The sequence below is a fragment of the Labrus mixtus genome, chromosome 22 (genome assembly GCF_963584025.1).
Source record: "Labrus mixtus chromosome 22, fLabMix1.1, whole genome shotgun sequence".
Lineage (NCBI taxonomy): Eukaryota > Metazoa > Chordata > Actinopteri > Labriformes > Labridae > Labrus > Labrus mixtus.
In genome coordinates, this window is record NC_083633.1 from 12,850,587 (window position 1) to 12,877,102 (window position 26,516).

General features: G+C 42.8%; 1 protein-coding gene across 4 annotated transcripts in view; it reads right to left on the reverse strand.

The window, feature by feature from the left end:
• celsr1a (cadherin EGF LAG seven-pass G-type receptor 1a) overlaps positions 1-26,516 on the reverse strand; it is a 68,578-nt gene that overhangs the window by 37,878 nt on the left and 4,184 nt on the right. For all 4 annotated transcript variants that reach the window (XM_061029620.1, XM_061029618.1, XM_061029619.1 and 1 more), the window contains exons 2-3: positions 2,075-2,430; positions 1,674-1,962 (exon numbers count right to left, since the gene is read on the reverse strand). In XM_061029620.1, the coding sequence (XP_060885603.1) occupies positions 1,674-1,962; positions 2,075-2,430 (645 nt within the window). The remainder of the gene's footprint in view (positions 1-1,673; positions 1,963-2,074; positions 2,431-26,516) is intronic.

The window sequence follows — 26,516 nt, forward strand, 5'->3', positions numbered from 1 at the left end:
ACACACACACACACACACACACACACACACACACACACACACACACACACACACACACAACCCCAAAGCCTGGAACCAGCTAATAGCCCTTCTCTCCACAGCATAATCCTTTTTTCCAAGGGTGAATTATAAGGATCTGTTTCCCTGTATGTAGGAAACCCAAGGAGGACAGAACGGCCCTCCTTGTCATCAGCGCCATTATGGCCCCTGACTATCTAGAGTTGAACTGTGACCTTCAAAAGAGGGGGGACAAGGCGACACAGGTAAGGGAAATTTGATGGGTGAGCGGGGAGGATGGATATGGAGAGTTGGGGGAAGAAGGCGAGACGCTGCCAACGATCGACAAAAGCGGGTATAATGAGGTAATAACATCAGATATGATACAGGAAGAGAGAGAGAGAGAATGGGGAGAGTGTTGGGAGAGACGGGGGAGAGGAGGGATGACAGCTGTCAGAGACCCTCTAGGCCCAATTAGGGAGAGACAGCCAATCAGGTATCAGATGTACATGGCGGGGGAAGTTTTGCAGGAATATCCCTGACATGGTGGAATATTTTGGAAAATGATTTCAATGAGAACGATGAAAGCTTTTGAAGCCTCCCATAAATTACCCGCCATGTGGAATGCTGTGTGGATTGACTGTAACCGCCAGTTTCCGGGCAGATAGGTAACTCTATCAGTGTTTTTTTTTTTCGTGCCAGTTTAGCAGAAAAACTTCAAGGATTGCATTTATTGATCTTTAAGATACTTGAAGACAGCGACACAAACTTTAACTTTAGTATACTGAAATTGATAGGGCTTAACATTTAATTAACAGTTACCTCTGCACACATCAAGTAGAAAGAAACTGAGTAATCAGCATTTTGTTTTCCGAGTTGTGCATCTTGTAATTGTGTACATTTTTATTATCCAGGTGCTAACTTTGTCTGTCTGCCAATTGCTGCAGGGTGGATTTGCAAGAAGTCTGATTTATAGATGTGTCACTGAAGGAGTGCCCGCTACAGTATATCCTGAAGAAACCCATCGAGTTTGGCATCAAGAATCAACAAAACGGTGAAGTAGAATTCCTACAGTAAAGCACTTCAATGGAAAAAAAGAATACATGAGCGGCAACACTCCGGAATGCTGAGGAAGAACGTACTTTCTGGATCCTTTTGATTGTGCGATCAGTTTCGATTAACATGTATGTCCAGCTTAAGTAATTAATCATCCCAGAATATGACTATTGTTCACTGATCCCAAAACCTATTTGCCTGTTTTTGTGTTACCTGAGAAGAATCTGGTACGACAAGTATATATGGCATTCCGTACATTTTTATAAAGCAATAAATCTTCTATGCAGATAAATGTATGTGTGTGTGGGTGTGTGTGCACATGCTTTCCTTTCCTGAACTAGGGTCGACCTCAAGCTACAACAATAGGTGGTGAGTGCTTAAACAACTTGTCAGTGCGGTTTGGCGGTTTTGCACGAGTCATAAAGCCTTTGTCAGGTACATAATGAGCCCTTATACAAACGTTTTCTTTCAGGGAAAAAAAAGCTGCTGTGGCATGTTAAATACGAGGAGATTAGCACCACATATGTGCAATTAGTATTCTATGCACAATATAATTAAGTTCATACAAAACGTTTAATCACTGTGCAAACACTTTTCTCTTTTCCTTGTCGACGACTCACCTGTGAAGTCTTCCATGCACTCACAGGTGTAGCCTCCCTCTCTGCTGCGGCATCTCCCGTTGTTCTTGCAGGGTCCCGAGTAGCACAGGTCGATCTCCGTCTCGCAGTAGTCTCCCGTGAAACCGAGAGGGCAGCGGCAGCGCAGCCCGTTGATGGGGTGGATGGGGCGAAACAGGACCGTTTCCGACGCTATGAAGGGAGGGGAGCTGTCGAACTTCAGCACTGACACACACTTCATGTAGTTCTCGCAGGGCTCCCGCAGGCAGATGTTGTCATCAAATGGCAAAACCTGGAGAGAGGAAGGATAATGCTACTTTTTCCTATTATTTTTTAAAATTGTGTGTGCTCCTGAGTGAGCATGTACATATGCCTTTTTATGTTTGTGTCGATCTGTGCGTTACCTCCTGAGAGGATATGAGCCTGAGCAGAGTCCTGTTGAGGTAGATCTGCTCCTGCAGCTCCTCAGACGGGAAGAACGTCCCTTTGCCCTGTTCCCCTTCGGGCTGCAGGGCTGAAAAAGTCACGTTGAGTATGGAGCCTTGGACGTCGGTGTCGTTCTGGATGTTGAACACAAACACCGCTTCCCGCTTGGTGGCGAGCACGGCCGCCACGCCCTCGAGGAAGAGGCTGAGCAGGGGCGAGAGGAAGCGCTCCTGGGACATGTTCTCCAGGCGCACGGTGATGCTGTTGGTCAACATGTCATCGGTGATGATGGTGACGCGCAGCGTGCAGAGGGCCACGACGCGGTGGATGCCATCTGGAAGAAAAAGAGAGAGAGAGCGGGGTTATTCTCTTTTACACAAAAAGTCACTTTTGTAAACCAACGGTGTTTCCATGGTTTTAAATGAGGCATGTAAGTGTCAAATGTAAAAAAAAAAAAACTTCCTTTTAGCAACTTTCAACAGGACTGGTTGGGCCAAATTCTCTCTTCTGTCATCTCTACACTGCATGTAAACAGCTTCGACTTGTTTACTGTGCAACCTTTCTACCAAAGTGTTGATTTAAGTGTTTGCCAGTCTGAGTTGATTTGGTGTGATTCAAGCTGCAGACGGGAGTAATTGGATCAGTCTAGGATTTCTGCCCCGAGGGGGATTTGAGTCTGGCCTCAAACCTACTTCTGGCACAACTGTAAGCTCTGGTGCCTATAGAGGAAAACAGATGGCTATAGGTCTGCAGAGGGCACTGGCTGGGTGAAAGCTGACAACAGGTGGTGAGCCCAGATGAAATTTGCAGGGAGGGGGATAATACTGTTGAAGCCGGGCAGGAAGATGGGTCAGATTGCACAGCTTGCACCACCACGCTGAGCACAAGAGCGTGTCATATCTGCTCCACAAGTGTGTGTGTGTGTGTGTGTGTGTGTGTGTGTGTGTGTGTGTGTGTGTGTGTGTGTGTGTGTGTGTGTGTGTGTGTTTGGTGGGGGTGTTGTCACTTTATGTAGATCGGGTCACTTTGCAGGTCTCTCTCTCAACGTAAGGGCCAATCACAGGAGGGTGCGGACAGACCGGCTCAACAGCCTGGCCTAAAGCTAACCGCTAACTAGCACGGGGCGACTCCGACAACACTTGGATCAATAATAATGGGAAGCAACATGAAGTTCAATTAGTTCACTGCAGCCAAGCTGTTACCGTTTTGCAGCTGCTGCGGACATAAATCCTGATTCATGGAGGGCGACCGAGTGACAAAAGGCACACATACAAATGCAATACCACACATTAGTATTAGTCACTCTGCAGGACTGTGACATTAAGCAGCAGCTGTGGTGCAGTAATGTTCTGGAATGGAGGTTCTCATTCACCCACAGTGTGAACAGACAAAGTATCTGTTGGCTACTGTGTTTATTTATCTAAGGCAATCCACACCTGTCTCTCCCCGTGTCTCAGGGAAACACTCCAACTCGCCACCAGAGATCTGCGCACACTTCCCGAGAGAACTACGGTTGTCCCAGTTCAAGTCAAATGGTTGGATTCAAGTAGATTCTGACCAATACCACCGGGCCTGTAAGACAACGTGGCGCTTTGCAGCCCAGATGTTCCACCGCAGCCTCCGCATTTTATCATTTAAAGTCCCCCCGTTGGACCAAGGTGTGGAATCGGGTTTGGTTGATGTTGCCAGCTCACTTCCCGAGCACTTCCCCTGAAGCAAGTCACAAACTCCAAAACTGCTCTTTCATGTGCAGCCCTTCACTCTGACATGTCTCGATTAGTGCAAGTGGTGTGTAATCCTGGCCCATGTGTGTGTAGCATATTCAAAAACAGAGTTCAAAAACCGAATTTGCCCTCAGGGATTGATCAAGTATGTCTACTTGTTCTTCTTCTTTAATGTTGGGTGTATGGCTTTAACACACAAGCTGAGCTATGCCTAGCTGGGTCAAACATTGTCAGATTAGCAATTTGAATCAGTCAGCTATCTATTAGCTTCTCAAAGAAAAGCCGTGCACTGCAATACAGCATGATCAGCAAAGGCTGGCCCGGGCAAACACTGAAATGGAAAAATCAACAAAGTGTAACCCATGAGTGTTTTAAAAACTCAAGGACTGTAATGTTTAAAGACGCAAAAGGGGTAATGGGAAGACGCGACGCGGGGATTAATGAGGCAGAACAAGACAAGAGCTGAGGCCTTAAAACCGGATTGACGTATTGACCGTGCAATCAAGTGGCATCAATTCAAATCACAGTAGTGCGACTGTACACTTGTAATTTTTTCTTTTTTTTCTTTTTTTTCTTTTAGATCCGGACAGCTGCGAGTACGGGATCCCACAAACACACATGGAGAGGATGGGCTGAACCATGGAAAGGGTGTGTCACAGGAAGATGCGACAGGGGGTAAAAAAAAAAAAAAAAAAAAACACTCTGTGTGTAGTTTGCCATTACGCAGGACTTTTTAAAAATAGATGACCCTTTAGGCAGAAGCATTGATGTTGTTGTTTAAGTTATGTTCACTGTACACATTCCTATATCAGACGGTTTAACACATTAACAAACAAGCTCATTGGATAGCCTTTATTATGATCAGCAATGTGTTTACAGCACAACATTGTCTTGTTATTGCTCTTTCAAGCCTGGTGTGTTAAACATACTATTTGCTTCTGTACAGAACAATGTGAGCACATTGATGGGTCACACATTCGGGGGTTATGCATCGTAGGGGGTGACAGCTGAGGAGGAGGTGACGAGGGCCGTTACTGACCCGTGAAAACAGCCACACCAATGACACACTTGTTTTCTGTATTACGACAAACAAACAAACAAACAAACAAACAAACACCCCTTGCGGTCAAAAAACACAAATAAATCTCAGACCCGGTACGCCACACACTGTGTCTGTCTTGTCTGTTTGTGCTTGTCATTACCAACTTAAACTGTTGAAACACATTCTGCCCAGCTGTCACTTTGAGTGACAACCACACTCGCCTCCCAAGAAGCCACACACACACACACACACACACACACACACACACACACACACACACACACACACACACACACACACACACACACACACACACACGCATGTATTGAGACTATGAGGTGAGGGGGGCGCCGGTGGACAAGTGGTTAGGGCGCTTGCCGCACAGAGGCTCTAGTCCTCTAAGTGGGCAGCCCAGGTTCAAATCTGACCTGTGGCTCCTTTCCTGCATGTCATCCCCACCCCCCCCTCTCTCTCTCTCTCTCTCTCTCTCTCTCTGTCCTGATTTCTCACTCATGTGACTGACAGTTAAGGTGGCAAAGCCCCTGCCCAACTCTTCTGTGTAATGCCCACAGCAGTGTTTGGTCAGTTAGTGGGAGGTGGCAGTCAGTTACACAAGAAAACAAACAAGTCTTTTGTAGGCATGACAGAATTCAGAGAGGTGACAAGCCCCCCATCCCCCCTCCCCCCTCCAAGAGACACAAGAGACCCCTCCTTTCCAACACTTGTGAAGTGTAAAACCCAGACCACACATTCTCCTCTGGTATGAACCAGCAGCTTAGATTTTCCGTCTATAAAATATTGTAAAAGACATTTATTCGATCTTTAACTGCATACAACTGTCATCTGGTTGTCCCTCTCTTTCTGCTTTTGTCTCCTTTTGTTAAGCAGGGACTCAAACATTTGAACCAATACAATGCATGTAAGTAGCCTTGAGGGACTTACACCCAATCACTATGCAAACACTTTATGTCAGCTCCACCTTATTGCACACATCCGAACACCCCCAGTCACAACAGCACAATCGGGCAACATTCCTCCCTCCCAAGCGAGTCCTTAATCCTTTTTTTTCCACTATCGTTTAAGATATCCAAGTGCTGAAACACTGCCCAAAACAATAAATCACAACTGCTGCGAGGCGTGTTCAGAAATGATCGTTTTCTCATCTGTAGTGTGCCTAAAACACTTGAGCTTGTTTGAAAGGAAACGATTGCCCCTATATGTTGAAGTCCTACTGTTCTGTTCAGAGTCCAACAAGTTGTCAAGGCCCATCTCCCGTTTGTCTCGTCTTCTCTTTTCCCCCGACCTACAGCGGATTGCGTGTCAGCAAGCCAACAGACTCTCTGACAGCTATCCTGTCTGTTGAAAGCGGAGGGGGAAATCACCCGAACATCACCCTGAAAGTGAACTCAATCAAAACACCATCAATCAAAAGACGTAGAGTCGGCTCACGCAGAGACAAAAGATTCACAGAAAGAGAGACGAGGGAGAGCAGGAAATGTCTCAGCAAGTTCCCCCAACCTGACAAGGTTCCTAAATTTGCAACTAGGGCAAAATTTGGATTCATGAATTCAACGAGTCAAGGGAAACCTGCAGAAGTTTAAACTTGTTGCAGACATTTTCACACTGAAAAATGCTGCTCGTCTAGCGTGGCACCACACAAAGGCTAACCATGTGCAGGTGATTAACAGAAGGAATGCCAGACACAGCAGGTGAGCAGTTCAAGAATGGAGACATCTTTTTTCTAGAGAAATCGTTTCGAGCAGAAAAATGACGACATGTAAAGGCAAGACTTTTTACATCATAGCCGTACAAATGTAGCCAACTGACAGTCACAAGGAGGGGGGGGGGGGGGGGGGGGGGGGAACAACTTTGGTTCGTTGCACAAGTTCAATCATAACCAAGAAGAACACTGTAGTATCCTCTTGGTTGTCTGTTCAACCCCCTTTCAGCTATAACACTCATCAGTAGGGGGCTTCTGGCAGTTGGCACTCATCTGCCCATGCATGTGTTTGTTGTGTGTGTGTGTGTGTGTGTGAGAGTTCACTCGTTCCTATCTGGAAGCACTCGATGAAAGGTCCTCTTATCTCCTTGCACAGTGGGCATTTCTCGGTTATTTAAGTGATGAGACAGGGGGCCTACGCTTTGAACAGCCAGGACATGGAGATTATCATGAAGACATGCAGACTGTTGTGGGGTCAGATGGTGTGTGCGTTTGTTAGTGTGCGTGTGTGTGTGAGAGAGAGAGAGAGAAAAAATAAAATTAAAATTAAAATTAAAATTAAATTAAAATTAAGATTAAAATTAAATTGAAGATTGAAAATTGAGTGGGAGGGAGAGGAAGAGATAGAGTAAGAGAAACTGTGTTTTTTTCACATCTGTTCTGTAAGGCTGGAGTCTGATTCACTGTAGAGTCAGAGTTGCAAGAAGCTGATCTACGTGGGACCATATTTCATCAAACCTGCACACACACAAATCCACACAAACAGACAGCTCTTGCACTCCATTTTGCGCCCAACACCTTCAGATCAATAAGCCAATAAGAAACTCTCCTCCTGCCTCCACTTTCCTCCTCTTCTTCTTTCTGTCAACCTCCTCTCACTGTGATTGCCGTACTAGTAGGGTTATAGTTAAGTGTTTCTCATTCTCTCGTTAGGCCCTCACTGAGGGAAATAGTATCAACAGGCTAACAAAAGACTCCTTTCACCTCATAAGTGAACAGTTTGAAAAGGGTAGGAACTGTGGGTGGAGGTGTGGGTAGTTTGTCTGGAGGATAACATGTCGGAGAACAGGTGGGATTACATGCAGATGGCTGACTGACCCCGGATCATTGATTTGAACAGTCTAATAGCCCTATAAACAGAACATTGGGAAGGCTGAAGAACAGATAGGCCACTAAAAGTCCAAATGAAGAAAGTGTGTTTTTCATTGACAAATGAAATCCCAAATTGTAATCATCTATTTTCTCTCTATTTAGAGAAAGCATTTGACAATAAGAAGCAGTCCTGAAGTTTTCCATTTCCATCCAATTTCTCTACATTTGTTGGAAATCTCCAAAACATGATAATAACTAGCATTGACACTTCCTTTCTTCTCTCAGATATCAACAAGACAAACTCTGAACGATTGACAAACAACTTGCTTGGCTGTTGTTTTCCGTTTTTGACACTTCAAACTAATCTAAATATGCGCGTGAATGACTTAAACCTCTCAAATGCAGAAACCAGCTTCAATCGACAATGCTCTTAACTGAGTCCCAGAGATGCATACCGACAGGGGTGCAAAAAAATCTCAATATAATATTGAACTGTTCTGTATTGCATTCAAGGTTCAAAATGCCCCGTTCAATTGCGGTAAATTCTCGGTTTTGTGTAAAACGAGCTTCCATGCGTTGTATTTTTCTCCAAATTGGCTGGGATTGTGTGTGCCTGTGAGTCCACGCGTTGGTGATTAGGGAACTCCTCTCTGCGAAGTTGATACCCAATCACTATAGGTTGGGGGAAGCTGACATCACTGGTGTCAGATTCCATGACTTTTACGTGGCGAGCGGTGAGGAGAGGCCGCAGTATGAGGGAGCACCGGTGTCTTTCAAATCTGTGGTGTGGGGACATCACGGTTTCAGCGTCGAGTATAACGACAACAAAGACAACACTTACTTAAAAAATGACTGCCTGCAAACATTGTTTTACCCGACACCAGCTGTTAACCTGCACGATACCTGGAGATCTGACATATAGTTCAAACACATCAGGTGAAGGCAAGGGGTTAAAAAAACACATTTAAGTCAAACTGAAACCTTTGGCTTGGCACACGGGGGAGTTCAGAAGCCTGCACCACTGTATCAACTGCTCCTCCACCTTCAATGCTGAAGCAGATTGGAGCCCTCCACAAGTGCTCTTAGTAGCTGTACTTAAGCAGGGAACTCAGGGGCATCGAGCGCTACGCCAAGAAATGACCCAGCTAGAATATCTATGTCCCATTTAGGATCCCTGGGAGAGACGGGTGAAATGAATAGAAGCACTGTTCCTGCCCAGACAATTCCCAAACAAGGGGCCGGACAACGCAAAATGAGCCCAAATGAACACCTGACTTGTTTTAGTGCCGGAGGTCTGAGGGTGTTAGCTCACTTGTTAGCTCGTCGGCTGCTTAACTAAGGCCCAAAACGAACAAAGCGATTCAGAGACGCGAGAGAGCACTTCATGTGTGAAGTGCTAATGTGGACATGGAACTGAAAACAGAGAAGGCTTCAGGTTTGTTGTTGTGACAAGGTTTCTGTTGATGAAATCAGCAGCAGGTAGTGAACATCACATTCTGTGGCTATAACAAGTTTGAGAAAACACCCTTAAGACAGAGACACGGAAGGAAGGGGAAGAAGGAAAGTAATTGATAGAGAGAGGAACATTGTGGTAAAAAAAAAAAAAAAAAGAAAAATCCGTCTGCTAAATTAAGTGAGTGTCATGCGATCCTTATTTTGCTTGACTCACTTAACTCAGTTGTAACACTGCAGAACATAACACCAGTTGTGTTGCACAGCATCATGCCTGGAGGGAGCACAGGTCTATAAGTGCACTATCAAATGCTGAGAAATCCATTTAGATGTTCAACTCAAGCACTCGATACCGCCCTCACAATGCTTTCACCCTGAGCTGACTTATCAAGTCAAACCTTCTCCCCTTCTTCCTCTCAAAAGGTTCAGAGGTGACAGTTTGGGGCTTTATTTCAGAGGACAGGGGATAGAAAAAGGAAATCAGGGAAGAGAGATTTGAACCGGGGGCCGTCGGCTTGGAGGCCTACAGCCTCCGTACATGGGGTGTGACCAGACTCCTATGCTACCGCTGCCCTGACAGTTCGAGTATTGTTCATTTGTATTCAAACTGCTCCTCAAAGGTGACCACAAGAAAACCAATATTTACCAATTACCAAATCATGCTTAATAATGGAATTCATCAGCTCTGGGGTTTTCCATGAGCAGAAGAAAAAAACTGCCTATACCTCAATTGCTTTTGCTAGGAGCATAGCTGGTTAGATATTTCCAGTGTCGCTATTCAAAAGGTCACACAAAGGTTAAGAGTTAAACTGGCCGTTCTCTGTTTTCCGAGGGAATTACTTAACCATAACCACGACTGTACACACACACACACACACACACACACAAATACACACTAAAGGCACAATATCCTACACGTGTTCGTTTTCCAACCGCCCTTCAAAATAAAATACATATGTATTCACACGTAGAACCACAGTATTCATTAAACAAAAAACACCCCATACTTACGTGCACATATGCACACACTGCCCCTTTTTGTCATGCACTTTTTTTTTTTTTAGCATTGATCCCATTTGATATGCTAACGGCAAACAAACTGTTGGTTTGGTGGGGGACACACACTGATCAAAAGCCTCTTACATTGTCGGCCACCACTGCTCTTTCAGGGCTATTCAGCCATGAAAGGCTTAATAGGACCCAAGTATCCATTACACTGACACTAACACCTCTCCTCTGTCCTGAGCAGCTCTCTTTCTTTACGTATCCTGGCTCATTTTTCAAATGGATCTTTATTAAAAAAAAAAAAGGTTGCTATACACAATATAAAATTTTAATCCAAATAATATTTTTTTATTTACTAAATCAATTTGTACATATACCAAACTACAGCAAACACTAAAAGTTATAATATGAAAATAAAATTCAGTTTTTTAGGAATTTCCCGACTTTCCCTTTTTCTCCTCCTTTTCAATCTCCCTCTCATTCCAACTCTATTCTTTCCTCCCTCTGTTTCTCTCTGAGGAGGTGTCGGGTTACAATTATTGTTGGTGCTGGTTACTGATAAATAGGGTGCCTAGTTACCAGCCAACGCACGATTGGCTCTTTCCAACAAAAGCAAAAGGGGAAGAGGAGAGGTGGGGCAGGGTGGGGTGGGAGGTGTGTGTGTGGGGGGGGGGGGGGAGGGGGCTGTCACCCTGGGAAACCCTGAGACTTGTGTATATTTAAATAGGGAGTTTGGCAAATCCTCAAGACATTTGTGTTTGTGGATGTGTGCGTGCATGGAGTGGTTTTCATGGTCACTGAAAGGACAAAGCCTGGGAGACACTGACCCTTCCGACAGCCCTTTATACCCAACAGAAAGCCGCTGAATGCCCACAGAATACCCCCAGCCTGCTTCAACCCCGTGCTGGCACCGTGCCAGACTCAAACTCCCTAGAGACAGAAGCTACCCGTATGAAGGAACAGTTTGATTAGAAATGACCTACTTCTAAACATATGAAGCCATTATCAAGTTTAAGGACTTACAAAAACCGCACGACACATCCAACCACAAGTATTTTCATCATTCATATTTTGGTGGTGTCCACCATCTGATTTGAAATGATGCCAGTTGAAGCAGAAATCATTTACACCCACAAATATCCTTCAAAGCACCAATCATTTGAGTGACTTTACAAAATAAGGCTGCTGTTATACTGTTCGCTTTCATTCCTAATTATCCACTTCTTCCCGCTCTGTTCTCCTGTTGAGATTTTGAGGCCTGGGGGGGGGGGGGGGGGGCGTTTCAGTTAAGACCTGCTGACAACTTCAGGAGAAAACCTGTAAATGTTTAATGTTCAAACCCGTAACTTGCAGGCTGTCATAGGAAGACTGAAAGGTAACAATTACCAGAATACATCACTTCAAATCCTGAGGAGATCTCACATCACGGCTCGTCAGATGTGTCTTCAAAGACGTTCTTCTTAATACAACAGAACTTATTGAACCGTATGTTGGTTTTAAATGTTACAGCCCGTATCTTATCACAAAATAAAACCCCATGACCATTAGAGCGGTGCATTACCATGTGTGTACAGCTTTACTATTTAGACATTATTAAACCTTCTAGTCTTCTAGACTACTTCCACCTTGCAAATATAAACATACATGCACCAGTCTCTTGTCTGATTTACTAATGGCACTTACAGTAAAACAGTTATATGCAGTCTATCATCTGTTGCCACTTGGTTGAGCAGAAAAAAACAAAAAAAAACAATTTGTTCAATCAATGAGTCATTCATGAACACATTCAGTCATGCATTCAGGCAGACAGACGGCCAGTCGAGTTGCAGATTCATTCATGCGAACAGTCCCTCGGTTAGTCAGCAACCAAAACAACCAGCGACTTGGTAATTGGTGGCTACAGATGCAGCTGCTTCAGTGCTGGTCGGGCTTGGCTATAGACTCACTGTCCATCTGGAGCCGCAAGGATGCAAGCTGACCTCTGATGTATCTATCCTTCCCCTGGCCCTGTGAAGTACCCTACTCTCTCTTTAGGTTAAAAAAAAAATAAAACATGGGGGAAAGATTACAGAGGTTGTTCAGGTGCAGTTTAAAAAGACTCTATGTGCACCATATGTGTCTTTTGTTCCTGGTTTTTATTGGGCCCTTGCTGATTTTTACTAGCTGGGGCCTTCAACATGTTAATCTCCTTCCTGTGATGCTTGTTATTCCGTTAGGTGTGTGGGCTTTTAAAGAGAAGGGGAAAGACAGAAATCTGGTACAAAAGGCAAACCAAGTAAAAAATCTGTGCTCTTTATTAGGGATATAGCAACTGCTATGCAAAGTTATCGAATACCTTCAGTCTATCTGCAATAGTAGCACCACTATCTGAAAAAGCTTTTAACATCTCATTTACAAGGCTATTGTCCTCAGACGCAATAAGCAAATGTGGCCACAAAAAAAAGGTTGCAGAAGTACTAGAACCCTTTACTCCTTTCCTTCTCAAGAGCCACCGATCTCCCTCACTTCTGCTCTTACAAACGGAACTTCCAACCTCTTCCTCCCCTTTCCTCCGATCACATCTTTACCTTCTCCACTCTTATCTTGCGAGTGGAATTTAAATGGCAGGGCATTGTGCTCGGGCGACCAGGCTGACAAGAACAGTGTGTGGTAATGAGTCAGCTTCAGGAAAAAGAAAGAATGCAGGCAGTGATACGTGTTAGTTTCTGTCAGCTCTGCACGTTTCTGTCTCTGCACATTAGGCAATGCTATTTCTTTCAGACCTGATCCAATCCTGTGTTTACGTACTGTAACTCCATTTCTTTTTTTTTAGAAGTACATAAATACAGCTTCAGTGCACATCAGTGCTATTCTCAACTCTCCAACTCACCTTCGACAACATTTCCACACAGTTATTAGCACGGGGTGGTCCCACTTGTTCTCTGCAGTGCTGACAAATTGAAAGCATTCCTCACTGAAATTAAGGTAGCAATTACTGTCAAGACACAGCGTGGCAAATAGTACCATCTCTGGATTCTCATTATAAGTGCACGAGCAGGACTCTGGCCGTTTTTTCACCTTTATTCTCCTAAAACAACTTATTGTTACTAGAAAACGTTATGTGCTTTAAAAGCAACACCTGCCTCTACATTATTCATCCTAAAAGGCCTAATTCCCTTAAACACACCTGATACGACACATTACATCAATTTTAAAAAAAATACTCTAGCTGGTATCTGGAATATAACACGATTCCCCAGAAACTGCTCTGACTAACGTTATCCTACTTCTCTTTGGTCACATACCACTTCCTGTAAGAGTGATTTAATAGGGCGGGAAATCAGTCAATTATAACATCAGCTCAACCTGCAAGCACATGCCCCGACATCACACAGCCATACAGTCAACCCCCAAAGGGAAACATTTTGACAGTCACAATGAATGACTGTATCAGCACGTGATGCTGGTCAGTCACAGTGTCAAACTAGTCCTGCTGTTTGTAAGAATGACGTTTATTTAAGGACTTCAGGGTGAGTTCAGTTAAAGAGAATTCTTTCAAGACTGGAAACATGATGACCAGCAGTTTCGCTTGAATGAGACATTACATAATTCTCCAAATTTACAAGTTCACCACAAGCATGATTGCACATGCACACCCATTTATAGGCTGCTCAGTCCCTTTGTAAGGATGTTTCTTGGTTTTTGCTTGCAGGTTAAGCCATTCCTGTGGTGGAGGCTGGAATGTAAAAACACAAATGACATGGGTGGATGTGCTTGACATGGAGTATTACAGTATGCGTGTACGGTAACACAAGTTAGCGAGCCATGCTGCAATGACAAAGCTACATCCTGGGGTTGCTCTGGTATATCTTCTGTGACATAGTCCTAGTTTCCCATGTATGCATGGTGTTGTTTGCCAACTTGCACTTAGCACAATGGACAGCCGAGGCTAATGGAAATGTGATGTGCTTTATGGTTTGGCCCAATTATTGGACAAAATAAACTAATGGTCACAATTGATGAAACGTTGAATTAACACCAAAGAAGGTAGAACAAAAATGTCTGCAGAACATTTCATGACAATAGTTTTTATAGAGTGTTGGACAAACTAAGAAATCAACAACAGACATTAAAGAGAAGATAAAAACGTATTTCTAAAGGAAAAATATGAATAGACGGGATATCTGCGTGCAATGTGTAAATGCTCTTAACTTAATCCCGGAGGTATGCCAGTTGTTTCATGCCTGACTTTATCGCTCAAACAATGATAGGCCAATTCCACTTCAGAAGCCCTGAAGCCTTCTGGACCCCACAGACTGAGTGACTTCAGACGGTAAGTATGGATGGGAATAAGAAGCCGTCTGTTTAAGGGTGATCATCCCAGCTGTGCACTAACCTCCCCTCAAGCCACAGCACAACAACTTCACACCGCTTTCTAATTTCATGGAATCTGTCTTACAAGACTCACAGGCTTTGACTCATCCCAATGAGTCCTCAGAACATCACCGCAAAGGAGAGAAACACATCGTAAACACGGGGATGATCCTGGTGTGTTTGTTTTTTTTCGGGTCTAAAATTAGTGGAATAGTCTACTTACGGAAACAGGGCAGGATAGGAAATGCTTACGTCTATGTGTCTTTCAAGATGCCTTTCCTGACCTTGAAACACACCTCAGACAGGAAGTACTAGTAACAAGGAACACACACGCTTCAAATTCAAGGAAATCATTGAAACCATAGCGTCAATCTGTGTAACTTGGCCTGATTGCTTGGTTACTTAGCAACCTGTTGTAGAATACTGCATTGAAACGGCCATCAGCCAGCAACAGCCAGTCAGAAGAGGGAACTTGAAGGGACAACAGCTTGACCTGCAGCTTAAAAGATCCGTACACAAGTTATAGCTACCTAGCCTCAGGAAAATATGTCTACATTTTTAAGGAAATACTGTCACGTTAAGGACATTTACTTTCTTTCTATTCTTGCAGAAAATCAGCCATAAAGAGTGGTACCAATTATACATCTGTCAATGAAAAACAAAGATCAGGAGCAGACAGTCTCATCTTTAAGTAGCATGAAGACTAAAAGAAGGAAACAGTAAATTTATATTAACAAATTGTGTTTAAAGTAATATCCCTTTACCTGCCAAAATAATTTTCAACTGTATGTAATGCTTTCTACCATCCTTATTATAAGAAGCAGTTAGAAAGAAGAATGTATGTATTTATGTGTGTGTATTTTTAGTGACCAATGGGTTTGAGAGTAGCAGTGAGCAGCGGTATGCCTGGCATAGAGGGCCAGCTGCTGACCTAGACCCTCACTTAGAAACTGTATTCAAAAGAATGTGTAGCTGAACCAACTAATTCCTTGCATTACATACATGCTTGATACTTGGGAGGGACTTGGGAGGGGCTTGCCCCCCCCCCCGGTATCACAGCTTTACACCCAAGCTGGTCAATAGCCAACATGTCGTATCAGATGTATGGCCGAGGACTCAAAACAGCTCCAAACACCAACCAATGAAATATGTGAGAACTCGGTCAACCGATTGCATATGTGACCTCTATTTGTGCCCTCAAAAACCATGCGAGTACTCCTTATCTTTGGAGAAAATAATAGCACCATGAGCTTCCATCACCAGATCACAAACTCAACTGTTGGCTTAGATTGGTGAAGACAATTCTCAAAAGATTTGTAGGCCACTATTAATGGGAGGTCAACTTAAAATACACAATATAATGAAATGGTATTCCACTGAAAACTGTGAGGGAACACCTGGGTGAATGCAGATGTGATTAACTTTTTGGAGTCACAAACAACTTCAAGGCCAGAAAGGACTTAACATACTGTACTTATTGCCAGTTTAACTCCCAGCTGCAACTATTTCATCCCAATGTCTCTTTCCCTGCCCATCAAATAACGGCAAGGGTCAGAAAAAGAATCTTTTAGAACAAGTATTCAACCTTAAACTGACGCCTGAAACAAAAGTTTTCCATTGAAAGCCCCAAGTCTACATTCAAATGCCTTGTCTTGTGAGCCATTTATAACCCGTGTGACTCTTCACACGCTAAGACAATCTCTTCACACATACAACACAAAGCTGCTGGCTGGGGCCAGGACTGGCTGTGAAAAGGGTCATCAGCATTTCAAGAGGCACAGAGACACACCCTTTCAACTCGTCAAAGCTCAGCCCTTTCCTTACCCGTGCTCTTTCAGTTAAAGGAAACAGATTGGTAATGAACTGTATTCTTAATCTAGACGGAGACAACAGGATTGTGTACAGGAAGCTTGGATGCAAATGACGACGTGACTCTTGACTTACAGCTCTGAAAACCCCTGGCAAATTTTATGTAACCTTTATTTAACCAGGTTGGTCCCATTGAGATTTAAGAATCTCTTTTTCAAGGTAGACCTGGCCAAGACAGGAAGCAGCAAAAACACAAAGTTACAGACAGAGACACAAAGGGAGACAAAGTACAATTTACAAAAACACTACATTTTGCAGTCATACCGGGGAGTCAGTAGTTCAAGTAGTGGAGCTAAAAACACCGACATCCTATAGAATCTGCTTCCATGTCTTTCATTTTTGATTTAAAAACATTTAAGGACACCAGCTTCCTTGAGTTTTAAGTCAGTCTGCAACAGATTCCAGGCTGAGGGTGCAGAATACCCAAAAGCTCTTTTCCCAATTTCTGTCCGAGCATAGAGAGCATAAAGAGGTCCTGAGAACGCAAATATAAAAACATCATGATAAAAACACATAGATAGTGAGGAAGCAGACCAACACTTGCACTTCAAAGCACTTTAACAATGTAACATTAACTGGATATAAGACCACTGCTATATCCAGTTCATGTGAAATGGCTTCTCAATGTTTCCCAAAGACCAACATTATCTTCAACACACAGAAGGTCAGGACAAAGTGACAGTCCAGATGACCCTGCAGGAGGTGAACTGAAGAAATTGAGCCCTCAAGCTGCTGAAGCCGAAGCCATACTCTTTTTTTCATGGGTCCGGGCTAAAGGTGACGTGCCCTGGGTCAGGGGTCACTGAACCTGCATGAGCTAACCAGGTAGTTTCAGCTTGACGGAGAGCAAATATTAAACCGAGGCGAGCCTGCCTCGTGATGATGATCAAAAACTTGATGCTTGAAAATTGCCGTTTGAAGTCATCTTCTCTTTTTTTTAAAGGTAATACTGAACCTGATAAATCACTGCAATAACCTCGCATGATGTCTTGGGTGTACTTGTTTTGACTGAAGCATTGAGTGGAAACAACAGTTCATCTCAAAGTATTGTAGCAGTGAGCTTTCTAAGAACTGATGGCAACATGATTGATTAAGCTTCACCAGCATGGAAATCCATTTCGAGAGTGCACTGGAAGATCTTGAGTGTGAAGTAAAAGTTCAGTGCACTTTAAAGTGTAAGGCGTGCCTGTGGGTTTGAAAGTGAGCCTTGCCATTAGTCTCTAACAGCATTCAGTGCAACTAATGCACAAGTACAAGCCGAAGTAGTGTTGGACAACAGATGCAGAACACTACTAATCACGCTGAAAATCGGAGAGGCTGCGCAGGAAGGTGAAGTCAAGCCACTGAGGTATCAGAGGTTTTTTTTTTGAGGCAGCACAGTTCATCTTTAGTCCACATTTTTCCTCTCTACTCCCTTCATACACCTCTTATCTCTGAAGAGACAACAGGAATAAGCAGGAGCCGATTCTTGACATGCACTACGTCAAGCCTACCAAGACTCACATTCCTCAGGCAGACTTCTTACAACAACAACAAAAAAAACAAAAAAAAAGCCCCTTTGCTATTACCTTGCTGAAGTTGATTTGATAAGGCTGAAAGCAGCATGGATGTCATTTTCGTACATCACATGCATGGGACAAGAAAAACACACAAAGGGAGGCATTATACGTGCGGGTTCTGCTCCATAAGAGAGGTTGCAGGACTGCCGTTTAACATCGAATGGTGACGAAGATAAGGAACTTGACATTTTTGTGCAAACCAACACTTGCTTAGTTAATTACTTTAACCACAAACAGAAGAGAGGCTTAATTACTGAGAATAAAAAAGACTGTAAACAATCATTTGACACCAATAAATCTGATTTATGTGGGGGGGGCAGGACAATTATTATAACCAATAATACTACTGTGGTTATAATAATTGCATATAATTACATCTTAATACATAATAATTACAGTAATAAAAAACAATATGGGTCTTTTAATTGTGGATTTATGTTGGTATAAACAATATGAACTCCTCTTGTAAACCATTCATAACTGGATTGGTTCACCAAATTGGAATTGGAATTGGAATTGGAATTGGACAGACCATACTGATATTTCTTGTTTGCGTTTGAGTAAGGAGCAGGCAACATAAGATGTATTATTCTCCCTGCTCCTTTCCGCACATGGATTGGGATAAATTGTGAATTGTTTTTATTTTTTCTGTTGTGTGTTTTGACATGTACGGAACAAATGAAAAAAAGAAAAAAAAAAGAAAGAAATGAAATCGGTACCTCATGGCCGGTATTGGTCGAAGTTTTTACAAGCTTACAACTGCTACAGATGGCAACATTTTCTTGGTTCCTTTTTCAGAGCACATGAGTCTGCTCATATGTGCATGAGTCTGCACATATTGTCTGTCAGGACCTAAAGACAATTACAACCAAAATCTTAAAAAGTATATCTGGAAAAAAATGACCAACCCTGCCTTTAAGACAAAAATGTCCAACTTACAATAAAATAAAAAAAATGTGGATGTGAAATTAAAAAAAAAAGAAAAAAAAGAAAATCAATCTTAAGCTGTAAAATAAATGATAGAAACACCTGCAGGATGCCATTTTAAAATGAAAAAGATTCCGCCAGAAACTTTAGACAGCATGCACCTGTCCCTGAAGGGGGAAAAATAGATAGCCTCTACTTTGATACACATGTAACTTTGATATTCATGTAACTGAAGACATCTCGATGGGTGAGGCAACTTTGTGTGTCATATAAAAGGTGGAAGGGATCTTTGTGTGAAACACTCGGAGACAACTGGTGTGTGTGTGTGTGTGTGTGTGTGAGATCTGGAAGGAGTATAACTCTGGGAGACTGTACCTGTACATACAGTACGTGTAAGCAAATGTACGCTTGTATTCATTGTACGGTTGTGGGTGTGTTTCTGTGAGTGTATGAGTCCAGTTTTAAAAAGGATACAGAAGATTTTTATTTCCAAAAGCATCTTGACACATGTTAGAGCAAATCCAAAACACCTCAGTGCCCCCTCTTTCTTCTTCTATGTATCTGTCTCTGTGTTAAAAGAAGAAGCCTGGGGCTAGGAGAAAACAGACAAAGCTTTAATCTGCATGCCTTAGTGTTATCCTTTGAAATGCTTATATAGGCCTAAGCCTCCCTGCCTGCCTGTTGGAGCTAAGTGTGACTCAGGGTGTGGTGTACTCCTTTCCTACTGTGACTGTCTTGCTTTTAGCGTGCTCTTATGCGACTGTGTTAATGTACTACGAGTGCATACAGTGAGTAGATGTGATCCTTACATCTGACAGGAGAAGGTGCTGTCAGAGCAAGACAGAAGTGATTGAAAGCTGTAAGGTGACACCCATGTGACTGATACATAGTAAGCGCTGCATTTGAGAGCTGTGAAGTTGTTTAGTCTGGATCAAAGTGTCAGACTGTCCTGTTACAGTTTGGCATCTCCCCCCAGCTAATAATACATTCTGAACAAAAACTACAATCAACATAAAAATCTGACAATTCACCTGGACGGACAGAGGACAGACTTAGGGATCTGATCTATTGGAAAAAAAAAAGACATATATAAACACCCGCCTCTGCAATTAAAGCAGTAAAGCTCGTAAATCAAAACAAATGGTTGCCTGACAGATGAAATGACACTAAGACGCATTAAAAGGAGAGCTAAGCGTGCAGAAACAAGTTCCCACAAACGGGTTGTTAACTGTCAGATTGCACCTGTCCCCAGCTCCCTTTTTTTTGGCTCAGACGGAGGGGGACTCAAACTGCCCCCATTGTGAACACTATCTGGAATGAGGTCTTTATTTCAGGACCAATATCTACACTTTGAGGTGATCATTCTCCAGTCCAGTCAAGCGTCATTTAGAGACGGTGTCACCTTTCAGGGAAGGTTTCATAGAGCTTTGTATTAAACCCCATAGTTAGTGTATATACTTGGCCCGTCATATGTAAATACTCTTATGACCCTGTGATCATAAAGAGTGATTTATTGTCTCACAGCAGTTTTTCAATAGTCAATTTGAGCATATCTGCAGAGGTTATCTGTTTTGTTAAGCTCTTGATTAAGCAATGGGACTTAAATGTTGAACTGGTATTTCTGTGTGTTTGTTCTAGTGAACTTAATCCATTTAAGCCGTTTGACATTTCATCCTAATACCTGCATTGTCTGTGCCAATGCCAAGTCTTAATAGCCGTGAAGATTGTATTTTAGCTATAAAAGGACTATTGAACAGAAACTACAGCAGAGGGTTGGTATGGGCTCAGATATGAAGTTGCAGTGCATGGCAGAACGAGCCAGAGACAGAGCAGAGGTGGAAGAGAACTGAATGAATGAATGCTTCATTTTTAAGGCCAAAATGTTTGAAAGTTCACCGTGTAACCCTGACTCTGATTCAAAAGCCCAGCAATTATTTGTTTATTCAATACACTTCAAACTTGTTTTACTCTGTTACTGTCAGGTCATCATGTAGGTTTACAACATCGACCTCAAAAATGCATTATAAAAAAATACAAGATACCTGCCACAGTTGTTTGAACGCTACCATAAACCGTCACAACATCATCTTCTCTTGCTCTTTTTCTGCCTCCTCCTTCACTGTCAAACATGTCATTTACTCTGGCTAGACATGACATGCCCTTTAGCCCCCACCCCACCACTACTTAACATTCCTACAGCTGGTCATTGCAAATCATGACGCATGTAATGTCACACTCGTGAGGCTTTGGGCTCTCCTCCGACTCCTCGGCGAGGGACACAGGAGAGTATTGTGTTGCCTGAGTGACAACGAAATGAAAAAAAAAAAAAAGAAAGAGAGACTTGGGAGAGGTGTCTCAGGTTACAATCAAGTACAACCCTTCTTACACACCCACCCGACCTGTTTGAGTGGTGGAATCACTGTCCTGCAGCATGCAAACGAGAGATAGCCCCTCTTTTGTGTGTGTCGCAGACAGGAAGAGGGTTCGTGTCAACTACGGGGGCAAGGAGGTTAAGGCCTCGTCCTATAAAAAAATATATACATTTGTGTGTGAGAAATAACATTTTCACTCAAATATTAGTTCCCACATTACAAGGAGAAGGAAAGGTAGAACCACCCTCTTAATACTCAAAACTTCACCCCTCTTCCCGAATCAACAGGGATCCAAAACATACAGTAGGTGTTGGCAAACAAACAGCCACTCTTTTGGAATCCCCGCAGCAAACACTCCCTGGAAGACTCCTAACTTTCACTTTCTTGACAGCAACACAAATGCTCAAGGAGATTTCCTGAACTGAAATCAAAACACTGTTCCGTCTGGATCAAGCAGAACATGGATTAAGTCTGTGCAAGTAAAAAAAAAAAAAAAAAAAAAGAAGCTCAAGGCAGTAAGTGGAAATATTTGGGAGGTGCATACAGTGCCAAAGAAACTAAAACAAAAGTCAAAACTGCCACCAACCCCCCTTTATGTTTACAAAAGCCCATCACAAAATTCTATCTTTATAATAAAGTCAATCTTTTTTTCTGCAGGCTGCAAATGTAGACAGCCTAAGATCGTTAGAAGCCTCGCCTCTAACTGAGTGTTCAGACATCAGTGGAGTCAAACAGTGGCCAGGCCTGATCCCCTGGTATTTACACATCAAACTTCTCAGTACAGCCTGGAGGCACAGCAACCCAAACACTTCAGTCCACATAGGATGTAAACGATTAAGAATGGATGTGACTCTTCTGGTGCATTATTTAAGTCCCTGTGACGCTTTGCCTTCAATATGAATGTCACAGAGGCGTTGCAGGGGCGAGACAGGATCAGCTGAGCCAGCAGGGAAGCACGGCGCTGTGTGACTGTGTGTGTGCTGTGGAGATCCCGCAGTGCTGTGTTTTCCACAACTCAAAAATGCAATGTGAATTCACAGACTGGGACCACCAATATTACGCCGTCATGGAATAGAAATGCAATAAATATGCATGCTACATATCTAATATCTTTGAAAGACATGCACAATGCCAGGAGAAACATCAGGCAGGTATACACACACAAACATGTACACAAGCAAAATGATGGACATGGACTGACAAGAGAGGCAGCCAAAGGCAGCCTGCGTGCAGACAGAGCAAGAAGGAGGGCAGTAAATAAGACTAACTCAGGACAGATTTAGATACTTATGTCATCCATGTGACACGAGAACACTCTCCAGGAACCAAGACAATCAGTGGGTGCATTCTTCATAAAGTATAGAAAGTCAAAAGACTGATAAGACATGAGGGGGGGAAAGTAAGACAGGCTTTGGGAGGGAAATCTGTGATCAGAGGTAGGAGGTCAGACACAGGAAGATTATGTTGAAGGGCAACGTTTAAGAACTAGGAGTGTGCAATATCTTTGGAATGAAAAGGATCTCCCTATATCAGTTTCTGAGAGTGCCAAGCCTGGGAATGGCTGCATATCTCACACACATACTGATGTAAAACATATGATCCGCTACAGACAGGACTGAAGCACACAGGCTCCGTCCAAGTAGACGTTATTTTCTTGAAATTAATATAGAGACAAGCTAAGCACTTCAGAAGGCGAAAGATCTTCAAGAGCTTTAACCAAGGCGAGTTTGGGGGGGGGGGGGGGGGGGGGGGGGGGGAGAGATTTAAAATACTCTGTCCTTAAGTCACAAAAGTTGAATGCATTTTTGAGCTGATTTTTTTAAGATCAAGATTTTATGAAACACAATTCAGTTGTCATATCTTACACTGTGTTAAGACTCAGTACTTTGAAAGTATCCATATCGTTCTTTAACTATGCCATAGGGTGTACTCATAACATGTCTCCTTTTCTCTCTCATTCATCAAGTCGGGGGGGCGGGGGGGGTGAAAGGTCATGTATACAACAGGGAAGTACAGGAGTCACTTCTAATGGTATAGTGTGTACTGCTTTGATCTTTCAGGTGAGAGGTCAAACGTCACCATGTCTTCAGGTTAGCAGTAGCACTTCTCTGGTTAGAGCTCTTGAAGCATGAAAGTTACGGGGAAAAAAAAGAAGGAAAAGTAAAAGAAGGGAAAATGGGAACAGAAGCCCGATGGGTACGATATTTGTCCATTTAGTCACACAAGTCATAAGTCTGTCCCAACATGTGTTTCTTTGTCCTCAAGTCAAAACAATGATCGAAATCACAAGAATACCAAGCACAAGGCATGGACACATGTCTGCTAACTCACAAGAATGAACCCACAGAATTCTGACAGACGATGCATCATGTCCAATAATCGACTGTGCAAAACACAAGTCGAGTCATGCCTCAGCACAGAAGGACCATCACGATTTATCATCCCCTGTGATGATGAAGCAGTGTTTGTCACTGCAGCTTTCACAAGTGGGAAAGTTCAGCAAGTACATCAGCAGATTGAATTATATCCTGATCTGGATTTGAAAAGTCAGCACAGAGCTCTTTTGTCACATGTGCAAATCTAGTTATGTATATTAAGAGGAGTGAAAGAAAGTTGAGAAATTATTGAAGGAGGGGGGAGGGGGATGGACAAGACCAAAAAATCTTAAAAAGCTGAGCTATGCAAGTCCTCAAACTGGATAAAGAGCCAAAGCAAAGACGGGTAAGCTTAGAAAAAAAACCTCATGGGGGGGGAAAGAAAAAAAGAAAAGGACAGGGATAAGGGAAGAGAGGGGGTGGGGGTGGGTGTGTGAATGGGTACGTGTAGCAGCATGTCGTCACAGACACTCAGGGTATAAGTAAAGATCACAGCCAGGCTGGAAAAAGACCAATTCATCTTCAATCATTTCTAATCTTTTAAGTAAGAATCCGCTGTGTTACATTTCTACATGATATAACACAGCTCCACCTATAGCTAGTAAGAGCACGTTTAAACTTTGGCCGTTGTCAACCCCACCTTTAATGTAGATGTTTCCTGGGAGAAAAAAAAAACACGGAGCATGTTAGTTGATGCCTTTGGTATAACAGGAAGCAGTCAATTTGAGTGTGTCAACAGACTGATCAGTCTAATATTAACATTAAACTGTAACTGTAACGATGATGCTACAGGGAGGATGATACATGTATGGCTGTTATTGAGATTTGTAGCAGTTATGAACTGAAAGGTCAGCCTGGTTCCTTGGGATCAAATTCAGCTTTCTTTGAGATTTTTTTTTTTTTTTAACCAACGTCAAAAGTCAAGTCAGGAAAAAAAAAACACCTTGTTTTTCATCTCAACTTGATTATCAGTTTTTTTTTTCTTTACATTAATGAAGCCAATGCATGGTGACATTACAGAATCAATTGTGCATGAAGTGTTTCTTGGGGCCTTGACAAGTGAAAAATCACACACCTGTCTCTGAATCTCTGAAATGAAAAAAGATCTAGGTATGAAACTATTCCCCCCCCCCCCCCCCCCAACACACACACACACAAAGTACAGCAAGAGAGAGGGGACAAGGACAATTTGCACAAAGTTGTGGCTAGCCGAGCATATCAAGCAGGTGTAACTTGGTAACTTGGGGGAGTTATCAGGGCATTCTTGAGTTTCAGCAGAGTGCTAGAAAAAAAACATTCTCAGGCATTCTTTCCTCCTCAATCAAAACATCTGTTTGCTTATTCCACAGATGTAAAGTAAAGCCTTGTTAAAAAAAAAAAGGATGCAAGGAAAATATGTGTCACTCTATTTTGCGTGCACAGCCAACAGAAATCAAGCTCTATTTGAATAAATCAGCCATCTTCAGTTCAACTGACCCTAAAGGATCCGGGGTTAAGCAGGAAAGGCAGCAGAGCTAATGCACCCGGATCAATCTCACCACTCAAAGACAGAGAATGTCAATATTAATGCGAGTAGCTGTAATGAGCAGCTAGAGCTGATGATGCACAGGAGAAAGTGTGGTGTTTGTACATCACACTAGGATTTTTCATGGGTTCAAATGGTTTAAACCAAAAAAGACGAAGAGCCAAATTCGGCTATAAAAAAAAACAACGCAGAGATGAGAAAAATAACTTCCTGAACGAGAAGAAAAGCAGCAGCATGAGTTATCAATAAATGAGCTATTGTGAAAAAGCAGCACATGGCACTTATAACAGATCAGTGGAGTTAAAACCAGAACCTAGAATAAGTATAATTTGGACTTAGTCCTACCTAGGTCGGCTCTCTCATAGTCATATAGAACTATGTCAAAAAAAAAAAATGGAGACCAGTGTAGCCAGTGTGAAAAAAAAAAAAATTCAAGAGAGATGGAAACAATCAGAGTCTTGTCTCTCTCTTTCTTTGTTAAGGAGCCATTAGCCCACCAATTCCCCAGGCCTTCCTCTACCGAAAGCAACGGGTTGAAAGGTCAAGACTTCATTGGTAATGGTTACCTAACACTTGACATAAGGGTAAGCCACCAAGAAAGGGGGGTTTGGAGTAAGCCCTTCTTTTTAATTAGGTCAGAATATGGGCTTTCTTGTAGTTTATTGCAAGTGTCCATTTGGCTACAAGACATAAAGAAAGCTAATTTCTTTTAGGGCCATCGTGAGGTCACTGTTGTCAAGGATACGGCAAGAGCTGTCAGCTGTTATTGACAAATATTAATGAAGTGGTAGTGTAGGGGAGGGGGGGGGGGGCAGTTAGGCCTATACCTAATGTGGTCAGTCACTGCACCCCCCCCCTCCCCCCTCTCTACAGGTTATCTGTGACAGAAATGAAACACACAGAAAGGGGATGGTCTCTCTCAGCACTACTCGTGAAGTGACCTGACACCTCTTCAAAACCAGACCAACTTCCATACTTTGGTCCGCACCGATTTCCCATCCCAAGCAGAGATATAAAGATTAAGAAAAGTATTAAAAAGGAAAAAAAGAATTAATAAAGAGGGTTGAGCAACCAGCTGTCAATGAGCGACAAGGTAGTTATTCTGTCAGGGTGTCCTATTTATTGTGCCTTTCAGATTGCCTGATTCATTTCACTGTGCCTTCTTGCAGAGAGAGAGAGAGAGAGAGAGAGAGAGAGAGAGAGAGTCTGTGTGTGTGTGTGTGTGTTTTACCTTGCCAGATTAGGTGTGAATGATCAAGTGTTTGCATTCGTCTAATCTTTAACTTAGAAGAACAAAGTCTGCCTTAATAGTGAAAAAAAAAAGAACCTTTACACAAATTCTTTCTGCATGACCTTCTAAATGAACCCACTTGGCCTTGAGATCCATCAGAACCTGTTTTACAAA